Source organism: Sorex araneus, chromosome 10, assembly GCF_027595985.1.
Source record: "Sorex araneus isolate mSorAra2 chromosome 10, mSorAra2.pri, whole genome shotgun sequence".
Lineage (NCBI taxonomy): Eukaryota > Metazoa > Chordata > Mammalia > Eulipotyphla > Soricidae > Sorex > Sorex araneus.
Window position 1 is genome coordinate 49,100,078 of NC_073311.1, and position 13,547 is coordinate 49,113,624.

The window sequence follows — 13,547 nt, forward strand, 5'->3', positions numbered from 1 at the left end:
GAACAAACAAATACAAGCAGAAGAAAAGCCCGGGGAAGGGCGAGACTGATGGGAGCAGGTAGTCGTGGGCGTTTGTTGACGGGAAGAGCGGACATGCCGGGAGGGCGGCCAGGAGTGAGGTCAGGGGGAGGCAGTGGCGAGGGGCCAGATGCCCTGGAGGGAGCGTCTGGGGCAGAGTGTGGCCGCCCCGTCTGTGCTCTCGGCCTGCTCCTGGGCCAGGGGCTGCGAGGTGCCGGGGCAGGACTGGGACCCACCTCTGAACTGCCGAGGAATCCTCTTTGGCTGGTCACGCTCAGGGGTGGGGGTTGGAAATGAAGACCCGGGACAGTAGGAAAAAATACAAAACCAGTTCGCCGATTGTTTTAAAAAGATCATATGACAGTTTTATAGAAGAGCCCAAAACAAGGAAAGTCAGAACATCACTCACACACACACACACACACACACACAAACACACACACACAGGTGCACATGCGCCATTGTATGACTCAGGAGCACTTCCTTAACTTACAACCTGCCTCCCACATGGAGAAAATACCCTCAGCTGAGCATCGAACCTGGCACAGGTGTCCCTATCCGCGCTCAAAACACCTCCGTTAGCCCATGGTAGGGACAAGTCCCCTACCCAAGCCTGACTCACTCCTGCCCGCTCCTGCCCGCTGGACCAAGAGGGGCAGCAGGCTGGGCAGGGCAGACACGCTGGCCAACCGACACGGGCGGCATATCCTCTGGCACCGCACAGCCATGGAGAAGTATCCAGCTGAATCCTGGGGGCCTGGGAAAGGACCCGGACACAAAACCCCAAGTGGACCACGATCCCAGTCTCGAGGGACTGTCACACCCCTGGGATGGAACAGTCTCAATCAAGGAGCACCTGGTTCCCGGAGCACAGGGGTGTTTCGGGTGCCCACAGACCCATCAAGGGGATCCTGCTGGGGCCGGAAGGAGGCAGCTCAAGGGGACTGAGGCGCAGAGAGACGGGCTGCCCCAGAGCTTTATAACACAAGCGACGCCGCAGCTTTTCAGGGTGAAGGGAAACTGGCCGGAAGCACGGGAGAGGGAAGAGCATCCCTGAGAACCGGGAACAGCACGTGCCAAGGCAATGACACGCACGGGAGAGTCACACGCTCTCGGCTCCGTCTGGGGAGCAAACGGCAAAGCAAGAGAGGGAGCTGGAGGCGCGGGAGAGGAGGCGCGGGAGAGGAGGCGCTGAGGGCTCTGAGCTCTACTTTCTGTGGGTTTGGTTTGCAGTTTGGGGATTACCCCCGGGGGTGCCCTGGGAGGCTGCTCCCAGTTTGGTGCTCGGGGGAACCACGCAGTCCTGGGTAAAGGGATGCAGGGACGGTCTCCTGCAATGTGTGTGCTCCAGCCCTGGGACCACTCCCTGCTCTATATCCCTCCCCACCAACACCCCCCTCTGAGTCTGAACTCGAGGGCAGAGATGGGTCAGCCGGGGTGCACGTTGGGGGGCAGGCGCAGAGCTCAGATTCCTGCTTCAGAGAGACGAGGCAAGGTCACGGCCACAGGCCTGCGGCCAGTGAAGAGACCCAGCAGTGGCTTGGCAGTGTCCGGCCTGTCTAATACCCCTTATACCCCTTCCCCCAGTGGCTCTCGCCAGTGGCCCATCTGTCCTCCTCCCTGATAGCGGGATCAAGCTTAGGGGGGAAACTACTGAGCCAGCGAAGAGCCCCCTGGACTAGTGAGTCTAGTCTAGGGCCAACTAACTCCGGAACAGGGTGGGTCTGAGGACACTTGGTTCCCCCAGGACCAGCTCAGCATCTCAACCTAGGAGGGGGAGAGGGGAACGTGTGTGTGCGTGTGTGTGTGTTGGGTGGGGGGGTGATAGTGAGGCAATGGACCCCCTCCCTGAGTCTGGAAACCAGATTCTTCCCCGGGTGGCAGGAGCCAGAAGGCAGGGCGAAAGGGGAGACACATTATTCCCGAGGCTCACTCCCGGCCCAGACAGCCCCGCATCATCAACCCGCTCATTATCATCTCAAAGGGGAAAGAAAGGGGCTGTGGGAGCTGCTTCTCCCCCTTGGACCACTTCTTCCTCTGGGCAGATGGTTCGCACAATGATGGAGGGGCTGGGCAGGGCCTGACCCAGGCAGCCCTCCACCCCCCAACCCCTCCTGCCAAAACGGGCCCAGGAGAATGGGGCTGGTGCGCCACCTGCTGGCCACTCCCAGCAGCGAGGGATGCCGGCAGGGCAGGGATGGGCTTAGAAGGCCAGTCAGAACCCTCTGGTGATGTGTGTGTGTGTGTGTGTGTGAGTGTGTGTATGGGGGGCGGGGGGGAAGAAGGGGGAGCAGGGGCTACGCTGAGGTTTCCGGAGGTCTGGAAGTTTGCAGACCCACATGCAGGCTGAGAGGTGACTGTGTCTGCAGGCGGGAAGAGTCTGTCCGGAGCGTTTCCTGGATCGGGGGCCAGTTCTGAGGTGAGTCTCAGCATCTCCACTCTCCACGTCTGCGTTCTCCTTTCTCTGACTCACCAGGAGGGGAAGAGGAAGATCGCTGTTCTCAGGACCTAATCGAGGTGTCACCGGGCCAGCCTGCCATCAATCAACTCCCAAGGGTCTCCCTACTCGTACCTGAGGATAACTGCGTGAAGCTACGTCATTGAAAGTACAAAGCTGAAGACTGTGGATTTCATGGTGACCCCAGCGAGTACAGGAATGCTGCCAAGCCCACCCAGGGGGAAAAAAAAACCTTGCTGGTCTTGGCTATTTTTGTGTCACGCATCAAGTTTTGGGAATTTCAACCATGGGTAGGCACTGTAAATACTGGGATGCAGGAACAAAAAAAATATAGCCCATGCAAATTCATTAAATGCATGATTATGTATTTTTTTTAAAAAAAAGCCAGGCATAACCGATAGACGTGGGTGGTGAACAATTCTTCTGGCCCAGACTGTGCCCTCCATCAGTCAGGATACACGCATGGGCTGGGTCAGCCCTAAAACTGGAGGGCTTATGTCAACATGGAAGTAAGACTTCATTGCCCCGTCTACTTTCCTACCTCGTGCCCCTATGCAGACCACATGCCACAGGGGAGCGAGGTGTGGTACCGCAACAGAGAAGATTCAGCCCCAGGTTTATCCCCGGGAGTTCACAGGGCAGAACGGCCACTAGAAACCCCAATAGCAAAACTCCCAGTCCACTGTCCCAGTACTGGGCATGAAGAGACTATGCAGCTTAAGCCTGTCAGGAGCCGCTGCCCAGACAATTAGAGCCGCACAGAAAGTCACAGTAACCTGTGTGAATACACAGCAAAGGGCAGGAGAGAGAACACTGCGCGGAGGATAGCCGCTATGCATGCCGTCACCTGGGTTAGACTCCCAACGCCCCCCCCACCACTGCCACCCCCAGAGTCATCCTTGAGTACAGAGCCAGGAGTAAGCTCTGAGCACGACTGGGTGTGGAAGCAACAATCACCGTCTCGGGGCTGGAGAGACAGGACAGCGGGTAGGACACTTGCTTGGCACAGAGGCCATACCCCGGGGGAGACAGTCGCCACGAGTCCTGAGAGAGCTTTCACCTTGGCAGACCGAACCCATATAACGAACCCCTACCCCGGGGCTGAGACATGATGCATGGTCAGTGTACCCAGTGCCCCTGTGTGACTCAGCCCAACCTGGGCCGGGCGCGCTGAGGCCGTTCCCACACTTGCAGTGGGGGCAGGAGAGCCGGTGTTGGAAGAGGCCAGGCCACTGCCCCGCTGCCCAGGTCCGGCACTTTCATCTGCCTTTCTCAGCCGACTCGTCCCTGCCGCGCTCCTGGCAGGCAGGGAACAGCACCCCGCTCTGTGGGATAGCGACACCCACCCAACAAGCCCCCGGAAGGGGAGGAATATGAGCCCCACCTTGGTTAGCCCAGGACTTTTCTAGTTTCCCGAGCTCTGGGATTTGGGCACTGGGAGAGGCACTGTGGGAGGCATAGTGGGACTCAGTGGAAGTACCCGGTCCCCAGCACTGGGGAAGCCCATCTTCTTCCCCATGGGTGGTTTCTGTGGCGCACGGTGACGGGCACTGGGACAGACAAGACCCGACTTGGCAAAGCGGCCCTGAAGCGAAGCCTCGAAAGAGGGAGTATGTGGGCAAAGCGGCAAGAGCAGGGTGCCAGCCGGCACCAGGGGTCCAGCCTTGAGCCTCACTCGACCTGCTAGTTACGTGCGTCCTAGATGCAGAAATGGTCACGTATGCTTAGCAAGTCATCCCAACTGCAGCCTCCAGCCCTGACTGGGATTGGGCACAGCAGAGTGGGAGAGGTGACAGGCCAAGAATGCTCAACTGCATGTGACGGGACTTTCTTGTGAGCCGAGACCCTCTGTAAAGCATGTGTGTATCCGGCAATAAGGCGACAGCCATCGGCGGCTCCTGAAGGGTGTCTCTCCCCACGCCCGTCACCCGTCACCCCACGTCCGCCTCGACCCGGTGCATCACATGTCCAGGTGCGCTGGGGGAAGTGGTTCCCCAACAGGTTTCACACCCTGCCCCGGGCCCCTCGAGGTCCTCTCTCCCTCTCTCGCCCTTCCTCTGTCTCTGTCTCTCTATCTCTGTCTCTCTCCCTCTCTCTCTTTCTCTCTCTCCCTATCCCTCTCTCTCTTAAGGTCCTCTCTCCCTCTCTCTCCCTTCCTCTGTCTCTGTCTCTCTATCTCTGTCTCTCTTTCCCTCTCTCTTTCTCTTTCCCTCTCTCCCTATCCCTCTCTCTCTTAAGGTCCTCTCTCCCTCTCTCGCCCTTCCTCTGTCTCTGTCTCTCTATCTCTGTCTCTCTCTCCCTCTCTCTCTTTCTCTCTCTCCCTATCCCTCTCTCTCTTAAGGTCCTCAATCCCTCTCTCTCCCTTTCTATTTGAAAGAAAGAGACCCTCTATAAAGCATGTGTGTATCCGGCAATAAGCCGAGACCCTCTATAAAGCATGTGTGTATCCGGCAATAAGGCGACAGCCATCGGCTCTGTCTCTTTCTATTTCTGTCTCTGTCTCTATCTCTCTCTGTCTCTCCCTCTCTCTCCCTTACTCTGTCTCTGTCTCTATCTGTCTGTCTCTCTCTCCCTCCTTCTGTCTCTGTCTCTCTCTCCCTCTCTCTCCCTTCTTCTGTCTCTGCCTCTCTGTCTCTCTGTCTCTCTCTCTCCCTATCCCTCTCTCTCTCAAGGCTCTCTCTCACTCTCTCTCCCTCCCCCTCTCTCTCTTTCCCTCTCTCTCCCTTCCCCTCTCTCTGCCTCTCTGTCTCTGTCTCTCTCTCAAGGTCCTCTCTCTCTCTCTCTTCTGCCTCCCTTTCTCTCAGTCTCTCAGTCCATCTGTCTCTCTGTCTCTTCCTATCTCTGTCTCTTGTCTCTGTCTCTCTTTCCCCCCACCCCCACCATGTGCGTGCAGAGCCCAGGCCCCCCGCTTTGCGCCCCCCGCTGGGTCACCCGCAGGTCCCCGCTTACCAGTCCGTATGGGCGTCATCGATGACCAGCAGGACCCGGGGCCTCTGCACCACGGGCGTGGCAGGGCCCGGGGGCTCCACCAGCCCCGCCGGGGCGGGCGAGGTGGGCTTCATGGCGCTGGAGAAGGAGCTGAAGAGGCTGGAGCCCGGCGAGGAGAAGGAGGCGGCCAGGGGCTGCGGGCGGCGCCGCTCCATGGCGGGGGAGGCGGGGGAGCTGGTGGAGCTGTCGGGCCGCTGCAGGTCGCCCATGTAGCCGTTGGGCAGGTTGGCCACGAAGCTGCTGTCCGACAGGCGGCGCCGGAGGAAGTTCATGGCTGGGGTCGGGCGGCGCTGCACGGGGTGTCGGCCCGGAGAACCGGGGGAGTCCTGCTGGGCTGCAGAGACAAGGCGGTGGGGGGGACACACACGTTAGCGGGACTCGCACCCAGCACAGCACGGACGGGGCAAACGGGTCAGCTGGGACAGCACCACGGGGTGCAAGACTTGGGGGAAAGACTCCGGCCCGGGACCTTAGTGCTCCCCCTGTGAGCGGGAATTCACGCTCTGCCGTCCTCCCGCAGGGAGCTGAGAACAGAGCAGGCACCACAGACGTGCCTCGGGTCAGCCCGCTGGGCACCAGGGAGGCTGCCCAAGGGGCCCGCTAGCCAGTCACGGCGGGTGAGTCCATAAAGCTCAGCACACCCACTCCTTGGCACCTCAGCGGGGAGGGAGACGACACAGAGGAGGGGTCTGCAAGGGGACTAGAGCCACACAGGGCTCCCCTGGGGTGTAGCGAACAAGGACCCTGCCCCAGGTGACAGACACAGGACTGGAAGCCCACAGAAGCCGGGATAAATGTGGAAAACCCCGTGAGTCTGTTCACTGACCAGGACCAAGGGCATCGGGGGGCATGACGTGCAAAATTATTTTCTTTACTTTTCCCTTTACCTGACTTTTCTGGAATGGGACCCTGAGCTTCAATTCTATCTCAGAAGGGCATTGAAAGTAAAATAAATAAATAAACGCTGCCCGCACACAGACACACACGGGCTCACTTGATCCGACTGGCATGGACAGAGCTAAACCTCTTCTCCCCCACACCAACCCCCTCTCCGCACCCCAATTCACATGCTGAAGCCTCACCTTCCCCCTATGTGGTAGTGTGGGGAGATGGGCCCAGGGCCATGAGGTGGGATTCGCGCCCCCCGAGGGGTTGGAGGAAGGACGCCATGCCCAATGGGACAGCGCATTTCGGTGGTGCCCAAGGACGTTGGTGTTTGGTTGATGTTTGTTGGTGTTTGTTGACTGACCTGACAGGAACGGTGCCAAGGGCATGAGGAACGGAGACATCAGACCTGGGCGGTCACACTCAGACGCCAAACCCACAGAGACAGGGAACCAACGGGTTGGTGGTTGCCAGAGGCGGGGCCAGGGAGTAGACGGGACGGGGAAGATGCAGCGCCCAGGAGCACTGTGTCTCGGGCTGTGCTGACTGAGCGACAGCGACAGCTGACTGGCACACGGGGGAGGCGGCAGGAGGGATGGACGCGTCTGCTGGATGGACGCATCTAAGCACTTCTGTGAAGAGGTGTGGTGAGGAGGGAAGGGAAAGGGAGGGGAGCGGCGCAGAGGAGAGCCGAGGGGAGGAGACAGTGTCTGAGGGAAAGAGTTTGGCGGGGCGTCGGGTAGATGGAGGTCGACAGAAACAGTTTAAACGTTCCCACAGCAGCGATTTTGTGAACTTCCTTTGAGAATTCTAGCAGCGCTGAGTCTCAGCAACGTTTAGCTGCTGCCTGTTTAATCTGGGTCGTTCTAGTGGGGATAACATAGTACCTCACTGTGCTTTCATTTCTTTCTTTCTTTTTTTTTTTTAAGAAAACAAGATGAATAAGTAACTCTGGCGGGTTACTGGTGACTGAGAGATTCTTGGTGACATGTGACTGTTCAAGCTTGAGGCCTGCATTTAAGAAGGGAGACTGTCTGCGATTGTGACCATTTGCTCGTAGTTGCTGTTCAGATGCATATTGGAACATTTTCTCCCAGTCTTGGATAGAGCATTTCTCCTCTACCTCCTCCTCCTCTCTCTCCCCTCTGTCTTTCCTTGCAAAGGCCAGCCTGGGGAACTGCACACACCCAGCTGCGGTGCTTCCCTGAGGCTGTGGTGCCCGCACTCTTAACCACAGTGCTCACTGAGTTTTGCATGCTGCTAGCTATGATGTTCGCACTCATGCTTGCTGGGTTCCTACCCTTAGTCAGGAGGGTGTCTGTGCCTGAGGAACCATTTGGTGCTAGGGATCAAACCCAGACTTCCTACCTGCAAAAAAACACTAATCACGGATCCACTTTTCTAGGCCTAGGCTCATGCTCTTACTGGTTTTGTTTTGTTTGGTTTTGGGACTACACCCAGGGGTGCTCAGGGCTTACTCTTGGCTCTGCACTCAGGAATTACTCCTGGCAGGGCTCAGGGGCCACATGGGGTGCTGGGGACTGAACTTGGGTCAGCAGTGTACAAGGAAAATGCCTTTCTCACTGTACTATCATCCCCTCACACTCTTACTTGAGGTACACAGGTTATATGGCTGTGGTGCTCCCTGTATGCTCCTCAGAGGAGACACTTCCTGACCATGGTGCTCACACAACTTTTTGTTTTTGTTTTAGGCCACATCCTCGTGCTCTGTACTCAAGGATCACTCCTGCCGGGACTTTGGGGACCATATGTGGCTCCAGGGATCAAACCCAGGTGAGCTGCGTACAGGGGAAGTTCCCTACTTGCTGTACTATCACACTGGCTCCTACATACCCTTTTAGCCGTGTTCTCCAGGTTGCACTTCTCTTTGAGCTCTCTCTGTCTCTGTCTCTCTCTCTGTCTCTCTCTCTCTCTCTCTCTCTCTCTCTCTCTCTCTCTCACACACACACACACACACACACACACACACACACACACACACCTAGCTGTGGTACAACAGCAGATCACCAGACTTACTCTTGGCATACATAAGACACCAGAGGTTTGAACTCATGACCACATTTTTGTAAGGTGAAAAATTCCTGAACAATTCCTCTGGCCAGATATTTTATTTTCCTCCTGATCAGGAATGTGGTGCTCATCAGAATAACTCTCAGATCTACTGAGGAGATTATGGTAAAAAAAAAAAACATTTCATTGTGGCCAATGATCAAATAATGTTGTGAACTATCCAGATTGATCTTCAGAGGTTAAACTAACCTTGCATTCCTGAGAAGTCTCACTTTTTTTTCACTTTCTTAATTTTATTTTTATAAAGTTGTTGACAATAATTTATTATATTCAATGTTACAACACCAATCCCACCACTGTTACACCTTCCCACCACCATTATTTAAATTTTCCCACCACCACCCGAACCTGCCGCCAAAGCAGGTCCTAAATAACTTATTTTGTACTGCTTATTGTGAATATTATGCTAAACATGATCTAAATAAGTTCCCTGGGAGGAAAGTGTGTGAAGATTGTTGTCTCTCACTCTGGAGCCACCAAGCCCTTGTATAAGAGATTACTAACATGTTGTGACAGGTTAAGCCTTGTGAGCTAATTTTTAGGTTTTTTTTTTTATTGAGATGGGTTGCCTTCTACTTTATACCCGATCAAATGTGGGGGCATCAGTATGAGTTGTTGCTCTAGGAATTCTAGAATTTTAAATAGGGTGATATAGCTGGAGTTAGATTTTTAACTGGGTGGTGACTTTGGGGCCTGGGGGCATCTCTGCAGTATGTTGCTCTCTTCTGGAATTTATTTGTGAGTCTCAGGATCATGGCTGTTAATGAGCTTATGTGGCGCCAAAGGCAGTTCGTGGGTGTGACTGCCAGGCTTCTGGAAGCACAGGGAGATGGGGGGAAGGTGCTCACTTCCAACTTGGTGAGATCCTGGAGATTTCAATCACTAAACCCGCATAACTGAGTTTTCCAGCAGAAATCTCACGTTTTAGTGAGTCATCTTTCCAAAAAATGTCAGATTAATTTGATCATTGTTTAAACATTTTAATGTTCCTGAGAAACATTGGTCTTTTTGGCTGTTTTGAACCACACCTGGTGATGCTCAGGGGTTACTCCTGGTTTCCTGCTCAGGAGTTGCTCTGAGTGATGCTCAGGGGACCATGTAGTGCTGGGGAGAAAACTTGGGCCTTCCTCACACAGTCTGTGCTCAGTCAGTTGAACATCTTTCCAGCCCCAGAACTATTTTTCTTTTGTTGCCTGCTTTGGTAGGGCAGTGTTGGTCTCATAAAATATGCCAGAAAACATTTCAATCCTTTCTATTTTCTAAAAGAGTTCAAACAATACTTGTATTTTTCTTAAATAACTGGCAGAATTCAATAGCAAAGCCATCTGGACTGATTTGGGGGGAAGATCTTAATAATGAACTCAAACTCTTTAAAAATATTTTCCTTTAAGTGAACCACCAGGAGATACACAGTTACAAAGTTGTTTGTGATTGGGCTTCAGTCAGAGGATGCTCCAATACCCATCTCTTCACCAGTGTGGGATGAATTCAAATTCTCGATGAGTCTGTTCATGTTCTCAGTTATTTAAGTATTTGCTCTCTGTGATTCTATTTGCCTATTTTATTTTCGTTGCCACATTTATTGGCAAAACTACTCTTAAGTTTTAAAATTTTTTTAAGATTCTGAAGACCATTTTATGTAAGATACTAGTAATTTACATGTTCTTTCTTTTTAATTAACAGCTTTTCTAGAAATACATCGAGGGGCCAGAACGATAGTACAGCAGATAGGGTATTTGCCTTGTATGCACCTAACCTGGATTCCCAGAATCCCATAGAGTCCCCAAGCACCACCAGGAGTAATTCCTGAGTGCAGAGCCAGGAGTAACCCCTAAGCATTATCAAGTGTGACCCAAAAACAAACAAACAAACAAAACCAACAATAACAAAAAGAAATTTATAGATTGTGTTCATCTTCCTGTTGTTTATTTTTGAGGGGGCAATGTTGAGGATTACTCCTAGCTCTGTGCTCTGGGGTTACTCCTGGGGTGCTCAGGAGGACACCTGTAGTGCTGGGGATTGAACCAAGTTTGGATGTGTGCAAGGCAAGCACCATACTTGCTGTATGACCTCTCCAGCTTCGATATTGTCTTTTGAATATCTTGTTCTGTTTGGGGACTTGCACCTGTTGATGCTCCAGAGTTACTCTCAGCATAGTGCTCAAGGGTTGACACTGAGTAGGACTATAGATAGACTCTTGAGCTCCCCCATACAAAGCATGTGGGGGACCTTTGCATCACCTCCCTGGTTCCTGTATTAGTATTATTTCTGAGGCTACATTTGGTGATGCCCAGGGCTTCTGGTGGTGCTTGGGGATTATCTTACACTGTGCCAGGGCTCAGCCCAGGTCAGCAGCATGCAAGGCAACACCCAACCCCCTCTCCTGTCTCCTTGTCTCTCCTGTTGACCTTTAGAGAGTTCAGCTAACAGCTTGTTCAAGTTCATCTATTATTTTCTGTAAAAAATGTCCCTCTTGATGGGGCTGGAGAGATAGCACAGCGGGTAGGGCATTTGCCTTGCACGCGGCCGACCCGGGTTCAAATCCCAGCGTCCCATATGGTCCCCTGAACATGACCAGGGTAATTCCTGAGTGCAAAGCCAGGAGTAACCCCTGTGCATTGCCAGGTGTGACCCAAAAAGCAAAAAAAAAAAAAAAAAGTCCCTCTTGATATATTCTCCTTATCATTTTTTTACTCATTACTTTGAACTTAAGGGTTTCATTTTCTAGATACGCAAGATGAAAGTGAAATCATAATTTTAATTTTTATTATGATACTGTTTTGTTTTTTCTGCCACACCTGGTGGTGCTCAGGGCTTCGTCCTGGCTCTGTACTTAGGAAACACTCCTGGCGGGAACTGGAACTCTCTAAGCGGGGATCAAACCTGGGTCAGCTTCATGCAAGTGCGCGCCCTACCTGCTGTATTATCTCTCTGGCCCTAGGAAACACAGATCTTCAAGTCTTTCTTCTTGTCCAATATAGACATTGAAAACAATGCATTCCTACTAATGTATTGCTTTAGCTGTACCTCAGAATTATTCATGTGGTATTTTCCTTATCATTCATCTCTAATATTTTTTGGGGGTCATACCCAGTGATGCACAGGGATTACTCCTGGCAGTGCTTGGGGAACCATATGGGATGCTGGGAGTCGAACCTGGGTCTTCCACGTGCAAGGCAAACTCTCTACCTGCTATACTATTGCTCCAGCCACTCTTCTCTAATTTTTATGAATTTATTTGTGATTCTTTTTTGGATACATGTCAAAACCTACCAAAAAGTCAGAGAAATAGTACAGCGGGCAAGCCCACCCGGCCTGCAAACAGTTTACCCAGAGTGAATCCCCGCTGCGACATACAGTCCTCTGAGCCCCACTAGGAGTGATCCCTGAATATCCAGACTGGAAGAAGCCCCGAGAACTACTGCATGCAGCCCCCCAACCAAAAACCACAAAAACAATGCCCCCCACTCCATGTCTAGTTTTCCAATTCTTGAGCTCTCGGAGATACTTTATTGTTCTCCATCTGATCGGCTTATGATTAATGAACATAGTCTATAAAATCCTAATCCCCGATATCGCTGACACTTATTGAGATGAATGCGGTGGCTCGGAGTGCGCTATCTTGATGAATGTCCCATTTACTCTGGGAAAGAATGCGCGTGCTGCTGTGTGCAGCTAAGGCTCTCTGAGCACCAATTAGGCTGTTGTAAATCAGGCTCCCCCGCTGCGAAGCTGATTTTGCAGGATGATTTGCAAGCAGGGAGTGCAGTGGACCGTGATCTCGGGCGAGTGGGAGGGGCGCGCGTGGGCGGAGGCGTGGGCGGAGGCGGACGCTGTGCTACAGGACATTTTCACCACCGAGGCTGCCACGGACCTCTGGTGGCCACGCCCAGGGACACCTCTGCAGACGTCCTCCTTTCCAGCCACGCCATCATCCGTCTGTCTATCCATCTGCACTCCGTCCTCTGGCTTGTCAGCCCGATGGAACTGCAGCTCTCTGCTCCCGTTCTGCTGGCGGCCTCGTGAGCTGCCAGGTGCTGGCGGGGAAGAGCCGTGCGGGGTGGATTTCACATCGTGGTTGCTGACCCCTCAGTCCAGGGCTCCAATCCCCTCCCGATTCCACTGGACGCCCCGCTGTTCTTCAGGAACCCCAGCCAGCTTCTTTTCGATCTTCGACACCAGGATTGTGACGATCCTCAGTGCGAGTCTGCGTTTATCACATGCAGTGGCGTGTGAGTGGGACTGAGTCCTCTTTTTTCCCTTTTCCTCGGTGCTGCACGGAGCCACGTGCCTGGCCCTGACTCTGACTGGGCAGCAAACTTAGCAGCAGAGTCAGAGAGGACCAAATAGGAGCTCAGGGTTGAGCTTTTGCGGCCGGGAATCCCCCACCTTCACGAGAACCGCCATGAGAGCCCTTGCCCAACTCCACTGTCGGCCCAAGTCTCCTCCTGTCCGTCTGCTCCCGGCTGGCTCCAGGAGAGCCGAGAGTCGGGGCCAGGGAGGTGGGCGATTAAACAATCACCTGGGCTGCAGGCAGGGCCAAGGAGCATCCCAAGACTGCCATTGAAGAGGTGAACATCCTCTCTAGGACATGTTTGCTTTGCTTTGGTTTGGGGCCACACAGAGCAGCACTCAGGGCTGACTCCTTACTCTGTGCTCAGGAATTACACTTGGCAGGACTCAGACCAGCTGCAGTGCTGGGGCTGGAACTGAGGGTCAAATTGGGGTCAGCTGTGTGCAAGGCAAGTGCCCTAACTGCTGGACTATCTCTCCACCCCCTTTACCCCCGAAAGGACTTCTTGAGATAGGATAATTAGGGCAGGCCACTCTGAGGGGTGACCTCTAAAATAAGTCCTGTGGGGTGAAGGGAAGCAAAAGAGCTCATGCAAAGGCCCAGGGGCAGGAGAGAGCCAGGCATGCCTGAAAAACGGCAGGAGACTAGAAGATTTCCATCCGAAAATGTTTAGAAATGTAGTCAGGGGCCAGATCACACTAGGGGAATTTGGACTGTAACCAGAGTGTCAGCATTAGGAGAGAAGTCGGTAAGACGGGGGGGGCACAATGCAGTCTGGCCGCTTTGCAGAACACAACTGTTGGAGCTGCTCGT

The 13,547-nt window shown here is 53.5% G+C and overlaps 1 protein-coding gene across 2 annotated transcripts in view; it reads right to left on the minus strand.

Moving 5' to 3' along the window:
• Nucleotides 1-13,547, minus strand: part of SYN3 (synapsin III) — a 426,161-nt gene that overhangs the window by 386,937 nt on the left and 25,677 nt on the right. For both annotated transcript variants that reach the window (XM_055118195.1, XM_055118194.1), the window contains exon 2: nt 5,426-5,798. In XM_055118195.1, coding sequence (XP_054974170.1) covers nt 5,426-5,736 — 311 coding nt within the window. In that variant the 5' untranslated portion in view covers nt 5,737-5,798. The remainder of the gene's footprint in view (nt 1-5,425; nt 5,799-13,547) is intronic.